This window comes from Thunnus albacares, chromosome 24 (assembly GCF_914725855.1).
Source record: "Thunnus albacares chromosome 24, fThuAlb1.1, whole genome shotgun sequence".
Lineage (NCBI taxonomy): Eukaryota > Metazoa > Chordata > Actinopteri > Scombriformes > Scombridae > Thunnus > Thunnus albacares.
The window spans coordinates 16,750,316-16,767,129 of NC_058129.1; the positions used below are offsets into that span (position 1 = coordinate 16,750,316).

At 39.4% G+C, this 16,814-nt stretch overlaps 1 protein-coding gene across 4 annotated transcripts in view; it reads right to left on the minus strand.

Moving 5' to 3' along the window:
* LOC122976456 (fibronectin type III domain-containing protein 4-like) overlaps positions 1 to 16,814 on the minus strand; it is a 65,673-nt gene that overhangs the window by 19,171 nt on the left and 29,688 nt on the right. Inside the window, exon 2 of one of the 4 annotated variants that reach the window (XM_044344949.1) lies at positions 12,158 to 13,237. The exons of the other annotated variants lie outside the window; for them this stretch is intronic. Within the exon in view, the coding sequence (XP_044200884.1) occupies positions 12,158 to 12,239 (82 nt within the window). The 5' untranslated portion in view covers positions 12,240 to 13,237. The remainder of the gene's footprint in view (positions 1 to 12,157; positions 13,238 to 16,814) is intronic. 4 annotated transcript variants of the gene reach the window in all.

The following is a 16,814-nucleotide window of genomic DNA, read 5'->3' on the forward strand; positions in this document are numbered from 1 at the left end:
AATAGGTTGCACAACTTGGAGCGTAACTTCACTAGTTTGGATGTAAAGTCATAACTAAAGCAAGCGGCCAATCAACGATCAAAGATTCCATCGTCATGGTTACTGCGCGTTAGCTTTCTGGCTGGCATGAGCTACTTGGCATCGTAGCACATCGTAGTCAGCTAGATCGATACTGAAATATAATATCAATAAATTACCACTAGATTCATATGTTGCAAAATGTCAGCAATTAATGAAGAAATGATGCTGTGAGGCAGAAAAACTGCTGGTTACTATCAGTGAGTATAATTCTGTGACATTTTATGATTTTCACCTACCCGACGGGCATGTGTAATGTAATAAGTAAATCACAATTTAGTAATAATTGCTTTTATAACTAGGCTAAGTTTGAATTTACACACACTTGGTGCAACAGGCTGCTGGGTGTTCCAGCTGACTTAATATGTGGATATTTTTTCTAATCAAAATGTAATTTCTATTTTTCCAGATGAATTGTGCTCCTCTACAGTCTGTCAATGTTCCCCCAGAAGTACCGCTGCAGTACGAGTAGCCCTGACCGGGAATCCTTTATAACATTCAGCTAATTGTAATGACTGTTCATTTGTATTCCACTTGGAAAAATGGAGGCTAGTTAGCTGAGCTTGCTTCTTTCTGACAATTACAATTATGAGCAGATGAGACATGAGTCAAGGATATATACAGTATATACAAACGTCTTAGCAAAAACACATTTTAAACCATTTTATTCAAACGTATTTGTCTTCGGCTGCCACAGCTTCATAGTGTTGTTTTTCTGGTTTGATACTCTATTGATTGTCTGTACATCTGAATCCAACGCCTCCTTGTTGGAGCAGTGACAACCAACACAAAAATGACAGCAGCATCACCTCTGCTTCACTGTAAAAACAAAGAACACAGCAGCTCATTCCCAGGCTGCTGGAGGCAGCAGCACTGACACCAACTCTCCAAATATTGTGTGGCAGATTTAAAAAAAAAATCAGCCTCAACCAAAAGCATCCAGTCAGGCTCAGTGGAGTATGACCATGAATGTCAAGTACTATCTCAGGCTAACAGCTCATTATGCAAGCCAGCCTCCCTCTGCTCCCTGCAGCACACGCTGCCCAGCCTGCCAAAACTGCTTCAGAATCATTAAAGGAGAAAATACAAAAGGATTATCAATCTATGGGAGTGAGTGCATACAGTTGCTTCAATCTGCCTTGTCTGCTTCAGTTAGTGATTTCCTACATTTCCCAGAATCCCACCTGACAGCTCACAGGGGAGGATTATAAACCTGTTGCATCAACCATGTGTAGGAGGAGTGAATTAAAGCATAGCAAGAACAAGGAAGTGGGAGTTTTTTTCCAGTTGAGAAAAGGCAACATTTGTGTCGAGCAAACCTTTGTCCTGTAGCTGGAAAGCATTCTGGTCTATTAGCCACTATGCTCTTGTTCTTTGATTCTGAGAAATTAACTTAACATTACCTGATGTTTATGGATGATGTTTTCCATTTCTGAACCATTTTCTGTGATTAATCATGGCACTACATGGACATACAGCCACCGAAATGCTGCTATAACAGCTTCCCTCTATGGGAAGACTATTCTGCAAGATTTTGCAAACTTGGCTGCCTTCAGGCGAATTTTAGAGGCTTATAATGTCAATGGAAAGATGCGAGTGGACTCAAGCAGATGCAAACTCGCTCTGTTTGGAGCAGACTGAAGTAAATATGCAACCATGCGAGCTGAAAATGCACTCTTTTGGTTTTCTGAACTTCTACAGAGAGATGTGGACTTCCAGATGAGTGCTGACATCAGTCAAATCACACACACGCGATGCATTGGTTGCTAGCCAACTACGGCTAACATCTTTACAATCTGAAGGGTATTTTGCTGTTTAAGGCTAATAAACACAGACTGCACTAACAGTCCAAAGGTCGAATTCACATAAATAAGGCAGCATTCAGACCAAATTTAACCACCTGTTGTGATTTCATCTGGCAAGGCGCTACAGTGACCAGATAGTAGATTTCTTTGTAAGATGAACAGTGTATTTCTACAGTTTATTCAGTTCAAACAACTTTATTTTCCTGTTAGAAACTTCTTTTGTGAAGTGAGTACCAGTGCACACAACCAAACAAGCGAATCAGTCTTAAAAACAGATAAAAGCAGCATAAATAAGTCCAGTTAAGGGGCAGTATTTGAATGGCTTGCATAATTAAAAGATGTGTTCAAATCTGAAAGGTCATAAAGTTATTTCATACTTTCCATGTACTGTGATATAGACAGTCTAGTTACCCAGGGAGACCCAGTTTAGGAGCTCAGAAGGCGGATGGAGGCTGGGATGAAACTTGCTGTGGTCTGTGATCATCACAGCGAAAGATAAAATTATTGATAACTTCCCAGAGTTTAAAAATCTTGCATCATTATTATAAACCACTGTGCAGTGTTTTGACACTTGGATCTGTCACTGAAACTGGACTTTCTGGATCCTTTAACGAAGCCCATTGCATTTTTTTTAAACACAAGGGGCTTCCAGTATTACAAGGCGAAACTTTGCTTTACATTCTGTCAAAAAACACACTTTTAGTGAGGTTGACAATTAGGCCTGATGTTCTAGTTCATCCCAGTTGTGTCAGGGTTCTGCAGGCCGGTTTTCTCTATGGACTGCTGTGTGCACAGGGGCATGTCATTCTGAAACAGGAAACTGTTGCCATTATCCTCACATGGATGTCCACATACTTTTGGCCATATAGTGTATCTGGACATGATATCACATTGTTGTTTGGCCACCTTATGTACAGGAATGAGTAAAATGCATTAACAAAGGTATACATATAATAAAAACACCTCCACACACACACACACACACTCCAAAGAGAAAAACGCATTCAAAACCATGTCTGTTCCCTTGTCTGTGCCAATGACAGCAACCCCCCCCCCCAACTACCATCACGTTACGGCAGCTAAATCCCAACCGCTTTCATCTGCCAGGGCAGCGATGGAGTGCACGCACAGTGAATATACTTCTGCAATTACATTATATACACCAGGAGAGGAGATGAGAAGAGAGGCTTAGATAGAGTCAGAAAGACAGAGGAAAAGAGGTGGAGATGTGAGAGGAAAAACAGTGGAGAGAGAGAGAGGGCGACACAGACGAGGGTAGAGATAGAGGAGGATGAAAGACGACAGGAATATGGTAGAGTGAGGGATGAATGAGTCAGAGGGGGAAAAAAAAGAAGAGAACGAGGAAGGGGAGCAATTATCTCGGGCAGATATCAAGAAAGGGCGAGGGAATTTTCAATATTGTGATTTGAGAGAAAAGACGAACGAAGGGCAAAGTGAGATGGATGGATGGATGGATGGATGGATGGAGGGGGAGAGAGGGAGGGAAAAAATGATCAATGATGGATGGAGTGGTAAAGAAGCGAGCGATGGAGAGAGGGTGGAGGGAAAACAGCGAGTAGGAGGAGAAGTAAAATGTGGGATATTGATTAAATGATGAAATATAGCAGTTCAGGTGGATGTTAAAGCATACACACACACACACACACACACACACACACACACACACACACACACACACACACGCACACACACACACACACACACACACCGTCCTCGCATGTCCTTGTTTGTCCTTCATGTTTCAGGCTGGTTTGTGCAAATGATACATTTATGCTCATTCATAATTCCCATCCAGAAAACAAAACAGACCATAATAGGACTGTAATACCTAATGTATCACATTACAATAAGTTCAATAACTCATCAAGGGTTTATTTCACATTAAAGTTAGATGAAAGTTATAATTTTAATTAAATCAAACCGTTTTGTGAGACTATTAATGGTCTGCATTTGCTGCAATTGTGAGTTAATGCATTTATAATCTGTAATTATAATTATCTAGTGGGTTTTATTAGTAGTGGCGAAGTCCGCCATTCCTGTTCAGATTGCCCACCTGCACACAAGGGATTCACAAGAAAAGATGCTGCATGTAATTCAACGTTACTATTTTTATTTTCTCATTGATATCAGCCTTTTTGTTTACCGCTCACACTCCGAAAGCCGTATCACAGCTGTATTAAGTTACCGCTGCTGCAAACCAAACATTTAAAACCGCCGCTGTTTCATATTAAAAATATTTAACTGGCAAAACACAAGGTGGTTTTTATAGTGAAGCAGTCGAAGGAAATCTCATGTATTTGTCACCAATATTAGCACTGCATCAGTCATTTTGGGATTTTATTCTTGTAAGGGAGGACTGGAACAAGAAGGAACAGACACAGTGAGCTGTTAATGCACAAGGCCACAAACTTTACTGCGTCCTGCTGTTGTGTGGAAATCTCCTCATGCAGCACGCGGCATGAAATCAGTTTGCAGTTGTTTAATACATGATGGAAAACAGGCAGATTATTGGCTGACTTCTTTATTGAAATGTTTTCTGCCCCCAGAATTGTCCGACCTGTTGCATGAAACTACACTTGCTGCTACCAACAGTAACTTCTTGTGTCGCAAAATCAACCAAGACTGAAAGCTTAAAGATTATAACTTTAATAACTAATAAATCACTTACTTATTTCTAATGAACCAACAGCAACAATCATACAGTAACAAACACAAGAACTACTGTATATTAACCTTTAAACCCATCAAGTCTTATAGTTTACTGGCATTGAAATTTGCTTCATAGACCTTTTTGTAATTGGTCAAAATCAGCTGAAATCCACTTACCTCGACTATCTATAAATGTGTGCATATCTGAAGCTTTTTATGCTAGAAAGTTCAGTCAGGAATTATTATTACACAGTTTTCTTCTTTGCTATTGTACTTCATAAACAGTACAAGAATTACAAGAACAATAATAAGAATTCTACAATTAAATTAGTAAAAATAATAAAAAATCTATCTCTAATGTATATATGGCTCTAATACAAGGGAATCTGCCAAAGTGGTGAGATAATTTTAAGTGTTTCTGATGTATTCTGTCAAATCAAGTGTAATTTTTATGATGCTAATGGAGTGATTAGTTTTATTCTGTCTTGTTACAAGCTGTCAAGTCCTTTTTCATTTCAAAATCCCTGAAACTAAAGAGCCTGCACTGGGAACAGATGCACTAATCTTGCACCAGTGGCAGAATTTTGAAGGGCGATTATAAATCTAAAACACTAATCATATCCCAATTTAAGCATAAAACCCAAATTATAATATTAGAACGTGAAGGGAACAGCCAGGTTGTGTTAAACTTTTGAGGAATTTGGTCCTCAGAAGTTTAGAAATACGACAAAACACATGCGGTGGTTCTGATCCCTGCTGCTGTAACCTCGCTTTGAACAATGCTCCAATCAGCTGTTATTGTACTACGAGGTGTTCTGGACAAAAGCTTCCATCAAACACAAAGTACTTGTCAAATCCAAGCCTGTTTTCCTCTGCAGCCCCCTAGCAACACTACAATGACTGTGTCTCCACCGGCGACAAAAACAAAAACAAGCCTTGTGACAGCCGTTGTTTACATCGGAGTAGAGTAGTTTGTGACGTACGACTCGGACCCGACAGCTGACGGTAAATCATTGGGAAGTAACAGTTTGCTGATAGACTCAGACAGCCTAATCTGGCTAATGGCTCCCTACCACTTTCTGTAAGGGATGGATGTCTGTGCATTTGTGTGTGTGTGTGTGTGTGTGAGTGCTCTTACTGGGGTTGCCGTAGAGACAGTAACAACTTGTGCATGCTGATTAAGATACAGTAGGATTACATAAAGGTAAGACGTGCCATGAGAGATGAGGTTCTGCATCCTGGTGCAACTTTCACTGAGTTGCTAATCATTTCCTGATTAATGACCACATTACGTAACAACATTTCAGAACTGGACCCAAATGTCAGCAATTAGCCGGGAATTTTAATTTGCCCTCAGCCGGTCAGGTTGAGTCACGTCCCTCAAGAACTCATCAGAGCACGCTTGCCGATATGAATTTTTGAGCAGCAGTGATGCTGTGAAACAACTCAGCTTGAAGAAAAGGAGACAATAAAGAGAAACGCAGGAATGATTCGAATCGTCAGGTCGTCAGGGAAAATCTGAGCAAGCAAAGAGAATAAACAACGTCGATCGTCAATGAGAGGAGCAGTGATGTGAAGCAGAAAGAGATCCTTCCCTGCATGAATAAAGAAGCACTTTGCCCTGCTCCTTTTCAATAAAGACCTCCCGTGGCCACGGTTGGTGCATTTTTGTGATCCCTCATGTGCTGCAAATGTTCAGCTCCAGTCTTTGAGCTCCTTTCTTAAAACTGCTTTCGATTTTTTAGGCTGAAAATGAGCAGTTTTTTTTTTTTTTATTTTATTTCATTCCCAAGGTTTTCATCTGGGAGCAGTGAGGTGCAACAGAGACGAACACAACTGGAGTCCAACTAGATCTTATTAACTGTCTGAAGCAACTTTGTCTTGCCTCCCAGACATTATTAGTCTTGATCAAAAAAAAAGCTTTTGATTATATTTCCAGAGATTATCCATGGTTGGTAATGAAAGCATCTGACTGTCAGATGTCTGTATGTTAAATCAAGCGTGTAAAATTTAAATGGGGTTTCAACAGAGAGTTTTGAGGTGGAGAGAGGAGTGAAGCATGGCTGTCCCCTGAGCGCTGCTCTTTACATTCTAGCAATAAGTCCTTTAATCAATAGAATTAACATCAACAGCCGGATTACTAGCACATGTGTAGGGTATGCGAACACGGTTACAGCTACTGCTTATGCAGATGACATCACTGTTTTAATAAAACAAAATTTTAAAAATCAAGCTGAGATGGATGTCTTAACATTTGCATCTGTATCAACAAGCATCTGGAGCAAAATTAAATCATGCCAAAATGGAAGGAGTTTGGATTGGAGGAGAGAGTGAGAGACAAAATATTAACATTCAAATCAAACAAGAAATTAAAATACTCAGTCTGACCATCTGTGACGGAGACTGTGGTGAAAGAAATTTGGGGGAAAACAATGTGTGAAATTAAAGATAAAGTGCAGAAATGGGAAAACAAAAATACCAATTACAGATCAAGAATAAATAAAGTCAAAACCTTCATCCTGTCCAGTGTGTCAACTTAATCTGGGGAACAACAAGTTACCAAACGAGAGCTATTATATAAAAGCGAGGAACATGGTGGGTTCGGTGCTATAGAGTTTGGTACCAGAGTAATAATAACTTTTGTTAAAAATGTTTCTGGACGTAGTGACCATATTTGCACGAGAGGCTGGAGTTGACCCTAGCACTAGCAGCTAGCTTGGTTAGCAAAGTGCATTTACAGCATGGATGTAATAATATGACGCCGATTCAGTCCAATAAGAGTTGCTCAGCTGGCACATACACCTAAAAAAGTTTCTAGCTTCCGGGTTTGATTCCGTGTTGTGCGGCCAACTGAACAAACGCAGTGGTGTCTCCCCGCCTACTGGCCCTAGCCACGAGTTCCTGCTTGGCCAATAGACTTTACATTGTGATGACGTCACAGATTTTTAAATTGCTTTTTTCAGCTTGAGGGAAGTTTCAGAAACCTCCATGGATCAAAAATTCAAATTCAAAATGTTACAATTAACTTTCATGAACTGAAAACATACTGTGAAATAGCAGCAGATACTCCTATACTGAATCTGAGGTTACGCCATGTTTATGTTACCTAACTAACGCTGTCGCAGTGGCGGCGACTTGTCAATCACAAGGTAGCCACGCCTTGCTAGCCATGCTATAGCATACCCTGCTTTATCATCCAATTTAAATTAAAGAGGACCATCATTTACAAAATGAATATTATGCTGCATTGAAGACTTGGAAGTAGCGATTGAGAACATAAACTCATTAGGAAATTGTTTACTGAGGTAATAAATCAAGTGAGAAGTAGAGTCATTTTCTCATAGACTTTCATACAATCGGACTTCTTTTTGCAACCAGTGGCATCGCCCCCCGCTGGCCGTTAGAGAGAATGCAGGTTGACGGCACTTCCACATTGGCTTCACTTTTCAGACCTGGAGCTACCAGCTTGGTATAAACTAATATGGAGATCTTATTACACATCACTAACATTTACAGATAGATTGGTATATATGGTGGGTTGATTAAATATAAAAATTTAACTGATAAAGGCACAGAGGAGATAAAAATTTTAAAAATCTCTCAGAGAACATTTGAGACGTTCGGTGACTTATTTCTGTTCACAGACTTCCTGTCAGAGCTGTTGTTTCATGGAGCTCTTATGCAACAACACAAGAATGTCCCATGATTTATTGTAATGATGATGAAACACAGCAACACCTCCTGATGGGCTGTTACAGAGCTCAGGAGGTCTTGGACTGGCTTTTAATTTGAACTATATCTCTGTCATGTATGGTCTGCTGGAAGAAAAGACGTCCTGCTAACAAAAAGAACTGTTCCAACTGATCATCGGTATAGTATGTGTCAAACTGTGGAAAACCAGATGTGCCATGGTCATCAAACAGACTGTGATTGACAGCAACATGGTCTTTAAACATGTGCTTGCTGACCTCAGAAGGAGGAGAACTTTGGATAGGGGTCAAAACCTCCCTCGGCACGTGCTGGATCTTTGATTTGAGGGACCTACATGCATTCGATGAGGTGCTTCCAGATCTGAACAGTCACTGAACTCTCTGCACTTTATCACACAGCACTTAACATATATTCCTTGTATGTGATTTGTGTCTCCTGTATGGTTTTTTGGGGGGAGGGGGGTTGTAGATTGTGAACTTTGTCCTTTATAGCTTGATAAATTGTATTTGTGTTTTTTTTCGTGGTGAAATTCAATGAAGTAAAATTTTAAAAAGTAGCAGGAATCATGATTAGCTGGAATCTAGTGATGCAGGGAAGCAAATATGATTTAACTGTTACTTTTCTGGAGGGTTGCTGCATATTGATCCTTTGAAATAGGACAGTGTTTATTTTAACACCTTGTTCACACAAGCTTGAAGCTTGCAGGTGTGTTTAGCATTAAGCACGTTACCTACATACTGTCTGATTGTGCTACTATCCTGGTGCACAAAAACATCTCATCACATTGAATGGGGAACTGTTGATCATGAACATCAGCTTTTCCACAGTTGTTTGAAGTGTTTTTGCATAGTTGAGTTTGAGTCCTGAAGAAATCAAAAGACAGTTGAAGCTTCTTCAGCTTCTCCACGCCGTTCACATTGGATGACAACATGTCGCGTCTCAAATGTTTGAGTCTATTTGTGTTAACAGGGTTATACATCAGACCTGCGATGATGTGAATCATAGCCGGTGTGCTGGCTCACATAGAAAAGGCACAAATGTGTTGACGTACGCTCTTTAATAACTCATGTATCTAATAGTACTGAGCCTTTAAACCAACTAATTCTCCCAAAAAGTGGAAACACCTGCCAGTAGTGTGAGATTATTCAGATTTTCTTCAATGCCAATCAAATATTTTCTTCAAATGAAAGATCCTTCTCTCGACACAAGTGACTGATCTTCTCTATTCCAATAAAACATCTTTGATTTGTTTTTAAAAAAAGTCTCTGAGGCTGAGCTCAGTTTCAACCCCGGCTTGGTTTTTGTCTTTCTAACTCCATTTTCTGCTATACTGTAACTCCAGACTCTGAGTGGTCAGCAGTGTTCCTCAGCTTTTCCTGCCATTCCCCTGACCTTCACACCTGCTCCTCGTTACTCAATCAGTCCCTTAGTATAGATACACCGGTCCACTAGTTTACTACCTTTGCTGGAATATCTTGTACTCTTGTGATACATATATATATATATATATATATATATGTATCCGTTATGACCCCTACCTGTTCTCTGTTAGTGTCTGCTTGCTCTTGTTTAATCCTGCTGACTGCCATCCTGTTGCCAAACCTGTTTTTGCCTCAATCTTTTAATCCTGTCTGCCTCGTTTCTGCTCACCACATCCGTGACAGATACTGAAAATGAGGAAACATGCTGTATAAAACCACATCAACTGATCTGACTGGAATAAAACATGTTTTTTCATGTGTGACTTTTTAAAGATATGTATTCATTGCAGCACATAATTGTGTATTTAAGTGTAATATGACATCATACACAGCCAGCAGTGGTATTTAGTTTACAATGCCAACACAATAAACGTCATTACATGCATGATAATGTTACACATTTGTTAAAGTTCCCCAGGTGCTGTTTAGTAATTAAGAATTTGGAAATGTTTAATTTTTGTCCTGCAGTGATGTCAACAGCAGTCAGAGATTATTCTGCTTAGTGAAGCTCAACACAACCCCAAGCTATTGTCAGAAAAACATGTTTCCAAGTTAAAGGAAATTGCTTTATATATATATTAACAAATAGAGCTTTTCATGAGCACAGAACTAGAATCAGCTGGATGCAGTCGTTCCACTGTTGTAAATTCATCATTCAGTCTCATAAAATCCCACATGAATACATCCTGAAAAGTGTGAACTTTTACGAGCATAAATCTGCTCCTCACACGATTACCTCGGCAACATTTCATAATAATAAGTCATAATGCTGTACACGGAAGTTAATCTGTAACCAGTGGCTTTACATGAATATAAATCCTCATTTAAATCTGTGGCAGTGGCAGAGTGCAGCTTGACGCAGCGAGGTAGATGAGCTCCTATAAAAATATTTATGTCATGAGCGGAGGAGGTGAGGGCCATGTGGGGAAGTATAAAGCCACACTTCATTGGCTAAATCAATACAGAGCCTCTTAACGCAGATTAGCTGCCTCTTGGTATTCGGCCAAGGCAAAACTATGTTGATTTGGTTTCATTTACTAAGGACGCTTTGCATAAACAGGCAAGAATCTGACCACAAGTTTGGATGATTTAAGCGCCTGTAGATTCCTGCTACAGCTAATTAAACAGGCTGGAGTGTGAGGGAGAGATTGCTTTGAAATTCTAATCCCCTGATAGACATTCAATTAAGGTTTTGACAGTTTTACAACAGCTGTTTGTCTCATTGAAATATATGATGCAAATAATGGGCAGCAACCACCTTCTCACCCCGAATCAAACAGACGAAGCAATAAGTTAATGTAAAGCTGTGCTGTTGTCATGTACTTAAAGCGCTAGATGATGAAAAAACAGGCTCCATTTGAGAGACCTGCCCTCTGTTATAGATGCTGATAATTAATTAAGTCAACTTTTCAAAGCAGGCTGCTTCTTATTTCAGTACAATATGAATATTTTTATGTTTTTTTAAGCCGTTTGATTCACCTGAAGTAGCTTTAAGGTCAGAAAAAATCATCTTACGCCACACTGTGACTGAATCATACATAAATTATATTCTGCATCAACTATTTCAGCTCTTCATTGGAGTGTTCAAGATGTCTTGTGCATGATTTACACACTTTTCCTCAATATTCTGTCTCACATATTTGGCATCTATAGAAACTACTGGCATCTCCATTAGAATTTAAAATATTAAAACTATGTTTGGCTGCACAGCATGACTTTATACAGACTGGACCACCAGCCGGTTGAAGGGTTAAATGAATCAGTGCAGAGACAGAAACATGTCTGGACTGAAAACATGAAAAACGAGGATAATTTCCTCCTTTTTAATCCAAAATGTGGTCATTTTTTCACGTTTATGCTTTATGTTGAGACATGATTTCCACCAAATCCTAGATTGGTAATAAACCAAAGGAAAAACATTCATACAATACTTGAAGAAAAGGAGCAAGCAGTAAAAAAAAAAAAAAACCCTCAGAAAAACAGCTAAACCTGCCAGATTTTACTGCGTTTCTTACTATTATAATAGCGTTATAGTCTCCGTTTTTGATTTAATTTACATTTTTCAGACATGATGTGCAGTGCAAACACAAGATGAAAGGAGATTTAAACACACACAAGATGATATTTATGAATTTATTGTCAATTTGTTGGTTGATGATTGTCTAATTCACTATTTTGATGATATAAAGTGCATGTTTATAGTGTATTTCTGCATATTTGCTCATATTTTTAGTTGTATTTTTGTATTTGATGCACATAAAACACATTTTGAATGATCTTCATGTTCAATTACACACATATCTCATATCTCATATTTTCAGAATTATAGCAGCTGTTCACACCTATACCACTCATGTTTCTGAACTTGACTTCCATTCATGCAATTAGAAGATGGTAAACAGAGAGACTCACTTCCTCCAACCATCGCCGGAGTTTGCCAGCAGGCCAGCAGCAGCAGCAGCAGCCCGAGGTCCAGGTGAGGAGACGCGGTCATAACCCTCTCTGTCTCCGTGCACACACTAACAGACACACCTCTGGATCTTCAGCAGCTCTTCCTCCTCCTCCTCCTTTCCCCCCCCTTTCACTCCCTTGCGTTTTACTGCAAGTCCCCCCACAGGGTCACCACTGTTTCCACACCACCCTTCATCTTCACCCTCCTCTTCTCCTTCTTCTTATCACGAAGGCACAATTCAAAAGAGAGGGGGGGAAACCTGCACTGCTTCCCCTTTTTCCACAAGAAATCTTGCGTTTAATCTCCAACTTGCACAAAGTAAGTCAGTAGGTATGCAGCTGCAAATTCAAATATGCTGAATCTCAGTCGGTCTTTTCCCTTCGTGGATCAGACGCGCAGCGGAGGCAGCATAATCAGCCCGGAGAAGCTAACAGGTAGTTCGACCCTCTCCGCCACTTGTCCTCGGCTCTGCTTGTGTCTAGCGGGGCTCAATTTTGCGCCAAATGTCAGCGGAGACGCAGATAAATTCGCCTTTTATCCGCCGGCAGGTGGAAGGTCGCCGGAGTTTCAGCACCGCGGACAGCGCTCAGGCAGGTCGGCTGTCATCTCAGCGAGGAGAGAAGACAAATCAGCGCTGCTTGATTATTTAAATAAATAAAAAAAAGAGAAAGAAGACGACAATAGGGTGATGTTTAGGCACTCTCTTTTAAAAGGAAGAATGAGGCAGGAGCGCAAAGGTGGCCCGCCTCCTCCAGAGGGCGGCGCGCTGGTTTAATCTGACAGATTATGGGAAACCCGGAGGATCAGAAAATGTCTCTGTCTGCAGGAGCTGCGGTGGTAACTCCTCCAGCCAACCACACACACACACACACACACACACACACACACACACACACACAGGAGGCCTGCACGGTGCTTCTCTCAGAATGACGTTACAAATCCTCTCTATACAAAGGATGGAGATGGAGGAGGAGGAGGATGGAGAGGAAGGAGGAAGGCGCATTCCATCACTCTGGTTTACCTGCGTGTTGATCAGCCAGCTGTGGATTATGTGATCAGATTACAAAGCTGTATCATTATGATTTAAATGAATCATAAAGTCAAACTGCGCAAATATCAATCAATCAAAACAACTGACTGATGTTTAAAGTCCATTCTTGATCTCAGGAGAACAATCTCACCACATGGTCCATTTAGTAGCTGATGTGAGCTTTCAATCATATCACATAGTCTTCATCAGCAGATGCAGTTTGCCCATGTTGTCATGGAATTGTGGATCAAATGTACAAAAAAAAAAGGCAAAATTGGACCTTGTGGTGAGGCTGTTAATCCTTCCTAGGAATAATACAAAGATAAACCTTAAGTATAAGTACATTTACTCAAAAACTGCACATAAGCACAATTTTGAGATACCTGTACTTTACTGTATTTGTGTATTTCTTCTTATAAACCATCACATTTAAAGGGGAATCCTGCACTTTTTACTCCAGAACCATTTTTGTTGTTGAGTAAACAGCTTTATTTACTTTGTGGATCAATATTCTCATCCAAAACATGATTATTTTATATGATACATCAATATATTAAACTACTCAAAGCATATAACTGGTGGTTTGAGCTCCACTTGCATCAGTAATAATAATCCAATAATATGACTTCTATAATAATCTAAAAAAAGGGCCATTCTGCATAATGAGTACCCTACTTTTACTTTTGATACTGAATTACTACAAAATTTACTTTAAATTTAAATTGTGAATGAAGGACTTTTACTGTTATTCTCCTGGTTAAGAACAAGTACTTTTACTTCAACATCCAAAAGCACTCAATCAAGAGTAACTGGACTTGATGTAGATTCTTGAAATGAGTCCAGTTGCTCTTGACTCAACACTTTTGGATATAACATGACCAGGATGACTGAGCATCTTCACAGTTTTTTTTAATACCTTCATTTAACCAGGAAGTCTCTTGAGATACATCATCATCTTTATGAGACACCTGACCAAAAGGGCAGCATAGAGTAGTTAACACAGAGTCACATAAAAAAACTAATTTACAACATTCACTTATGTTTTCACCTCAATAAAACAAGACTTGAGAGACATAAAGGAGAGAGCTTAACTATGTAAAACACTTAGATTCATCATAAATAATCTTATGTAAGTGAAGGATCTAATTACTTCTTGCACCAGTTGGACCCTTAAAATGACACAAAGCCTTCTCGGAGCCCCATGTGACACATCGTACATGTCAATGAGTTGTGAGCAGCTCTCAAAACGTCTCATTTGAGTAACTTTTAGAAGCATGAAGAGATGAAACAATCAAGAAAATCGCAAAAACTTACATAAAAGTCACTTAAAATAATATAATTTTGTCATGCAGACCTGTATTTTTCCCCACTTAAATTTATTTCGTGACTCCCTTTAAGGGGTTTGAACCGCCAAGCTGGTACCCACTACACATAGGAGACATAGAAAATACAATTAAGTTCAAGACGGACATTAAAAACTCTCAATTTATAGCACTGTGAATCACTTCAGTATTGTTGCACTAAAGGGAGAGATGAAAAATGTCTGTATAACATTACAAACAGTACAGGAAGGGTTTATATTAGTTCATTATGAAGAAAAGAGCAGTTATTTCATATTTCTTCTTATAATAACTTGAAAAGTCATGAAACAGGGATAGATGTTGTCAACCTTGCTTGTAAGATCGACTCTACAAACAAAGGACACTTCTGCAAAGCCCTTCCTACGGTGTAAACTGGCATTTGTCCCTGATATGATGTCAAAACAAAACACGTGTTTAATAAAGTCTCTGTGTGAAACCTGTGAGGCAACTGTTACCCTGTGACAGTTTTCACACATCATTAATCTCAGGTTGAAGCTTTCGATTTAGCCTCTGATTTATTTCAGCCGGTTTTAACGCTGCACCAGTTGTTTCACCGCAAAGTCAAACAGTTTGACATTGTTGACATTACAGATTGATGTGAGAATTAAAGGACAGCAGATTTTGGTATTGATTTTCTGGGACCAAATGAGACCAAACGTCTTGACAACCTTCAAAAGGGTGAAATAGAAAGCAAGATGTTTGTGTGAAGTACATTTGTCTTATTCAGCTCTTATTCAGAGGACGAAGAGGTACATTGTTCAATTATTCAGTAGAAATATGCATTAGAGGAACATTAGAGCAAAGTCTGAAAAATTATTTTGTGCAGCAGAAGTGCTCTTTTCTTGTTCCTATACTATATATAGCTGTGGTTTTTGTGACCCTCTCTGGGGGTCCTGACCACCAAAGCTGCTCTTGCTTCCTGCTGCCACTTGGAGACGCCGAAGTTTAAAGTTTCCAAGAGCAACTTTAAAAGTAAGACTATAGATTTACCTTTTCCACAGCTCACATTTTGAGTTGTCATAGCAAGAACAGCACCAGATGATAATAATGATGATGGCTCAGCCCCATTCAAGGAAGCCTTACTGGTGAACAATCATGCACTATACCAGTATCATGAATTGGGGAAATGGGATTCAGCCATCATTTATATTAGTAATTGCACCTGTGCTGTCAAAATACCTGCTGTGAAAAAGTTCTATTGTTGTGCTCCAGTTCCATATTTATATACAGTATGTGCTCCATACTAATTGTGATAGTACATCATTTTTATAATCAACTTACTTGTGTTTGCTGTTTTCTACCTCCAGGAAATGATGAAACGCTGTATTTGCACCGATAGAAATGCAACACTGAAATGTCGCTGCTAATTTCACTTTACACAAAGAAAGCAAAATGGTTTTTCACTGATTCATAATTTTTTTATTATGTTTTGTTACTCAAACTGTTTCCCCACCGCCTACAATTTGTTTTGTTTGCAGCTGTGAGCAGCTCCTCCTGCACTGTTTGACCCCCAAAATCAAGCGGTTTTTATTATGTATACTGACTTTTTTGAGTATGTTCTTAATTTTGTCACTTCTCCAGCATGTTTTCCACACAGTAAATACTCAAAACCTGCTGAGAAATTATATATATTATGAAGTTGGGACACATTTTGTCAACTATGTGTTCTGACTAAGAAGAAAGATATGTATGTGTCTGTTAAACATGTTCTCCTCTCTTGGAAGTTTTCATTTCTTCTTGTTTCACAACATTGAATCAAAGCAGAATTAATGTGCTTTTCTTGCCACCGACACACAAATTGCTCAATATAGAAAAGTCATATTAACAAAAGGTTGACCCTAGCGGTGTTTGAGAAACTATAGTCGCAGATCTATAAAGTAAAAGACATTAACCAGATGGATGATGCCACTGAACAGTCAGTTCAGGTGGTTCAGACATCTGTTGAGGAAGCCTCCAGGACGCCTCCCTGTGGCAGTTATTTTCAGCAACCGAGAGACGACAGAGGGAGGAGATCAAGAACATGCTGGAGGGTTTAAATATCCCATCTGGTCTGGGAACACCTCAGGATCCCCGTGAAAAAGCTGAATCATCCACTGAGCTTCTTTGCTGCCACCAACCTGGGCCTAAATAATCAGCGGAAAATTGATATATCTATAGAAAGATGGGAAATAAAATGATGATGAACAAAAGATGTTTAATATTTACTGAATTTACAGCAATCCAAAG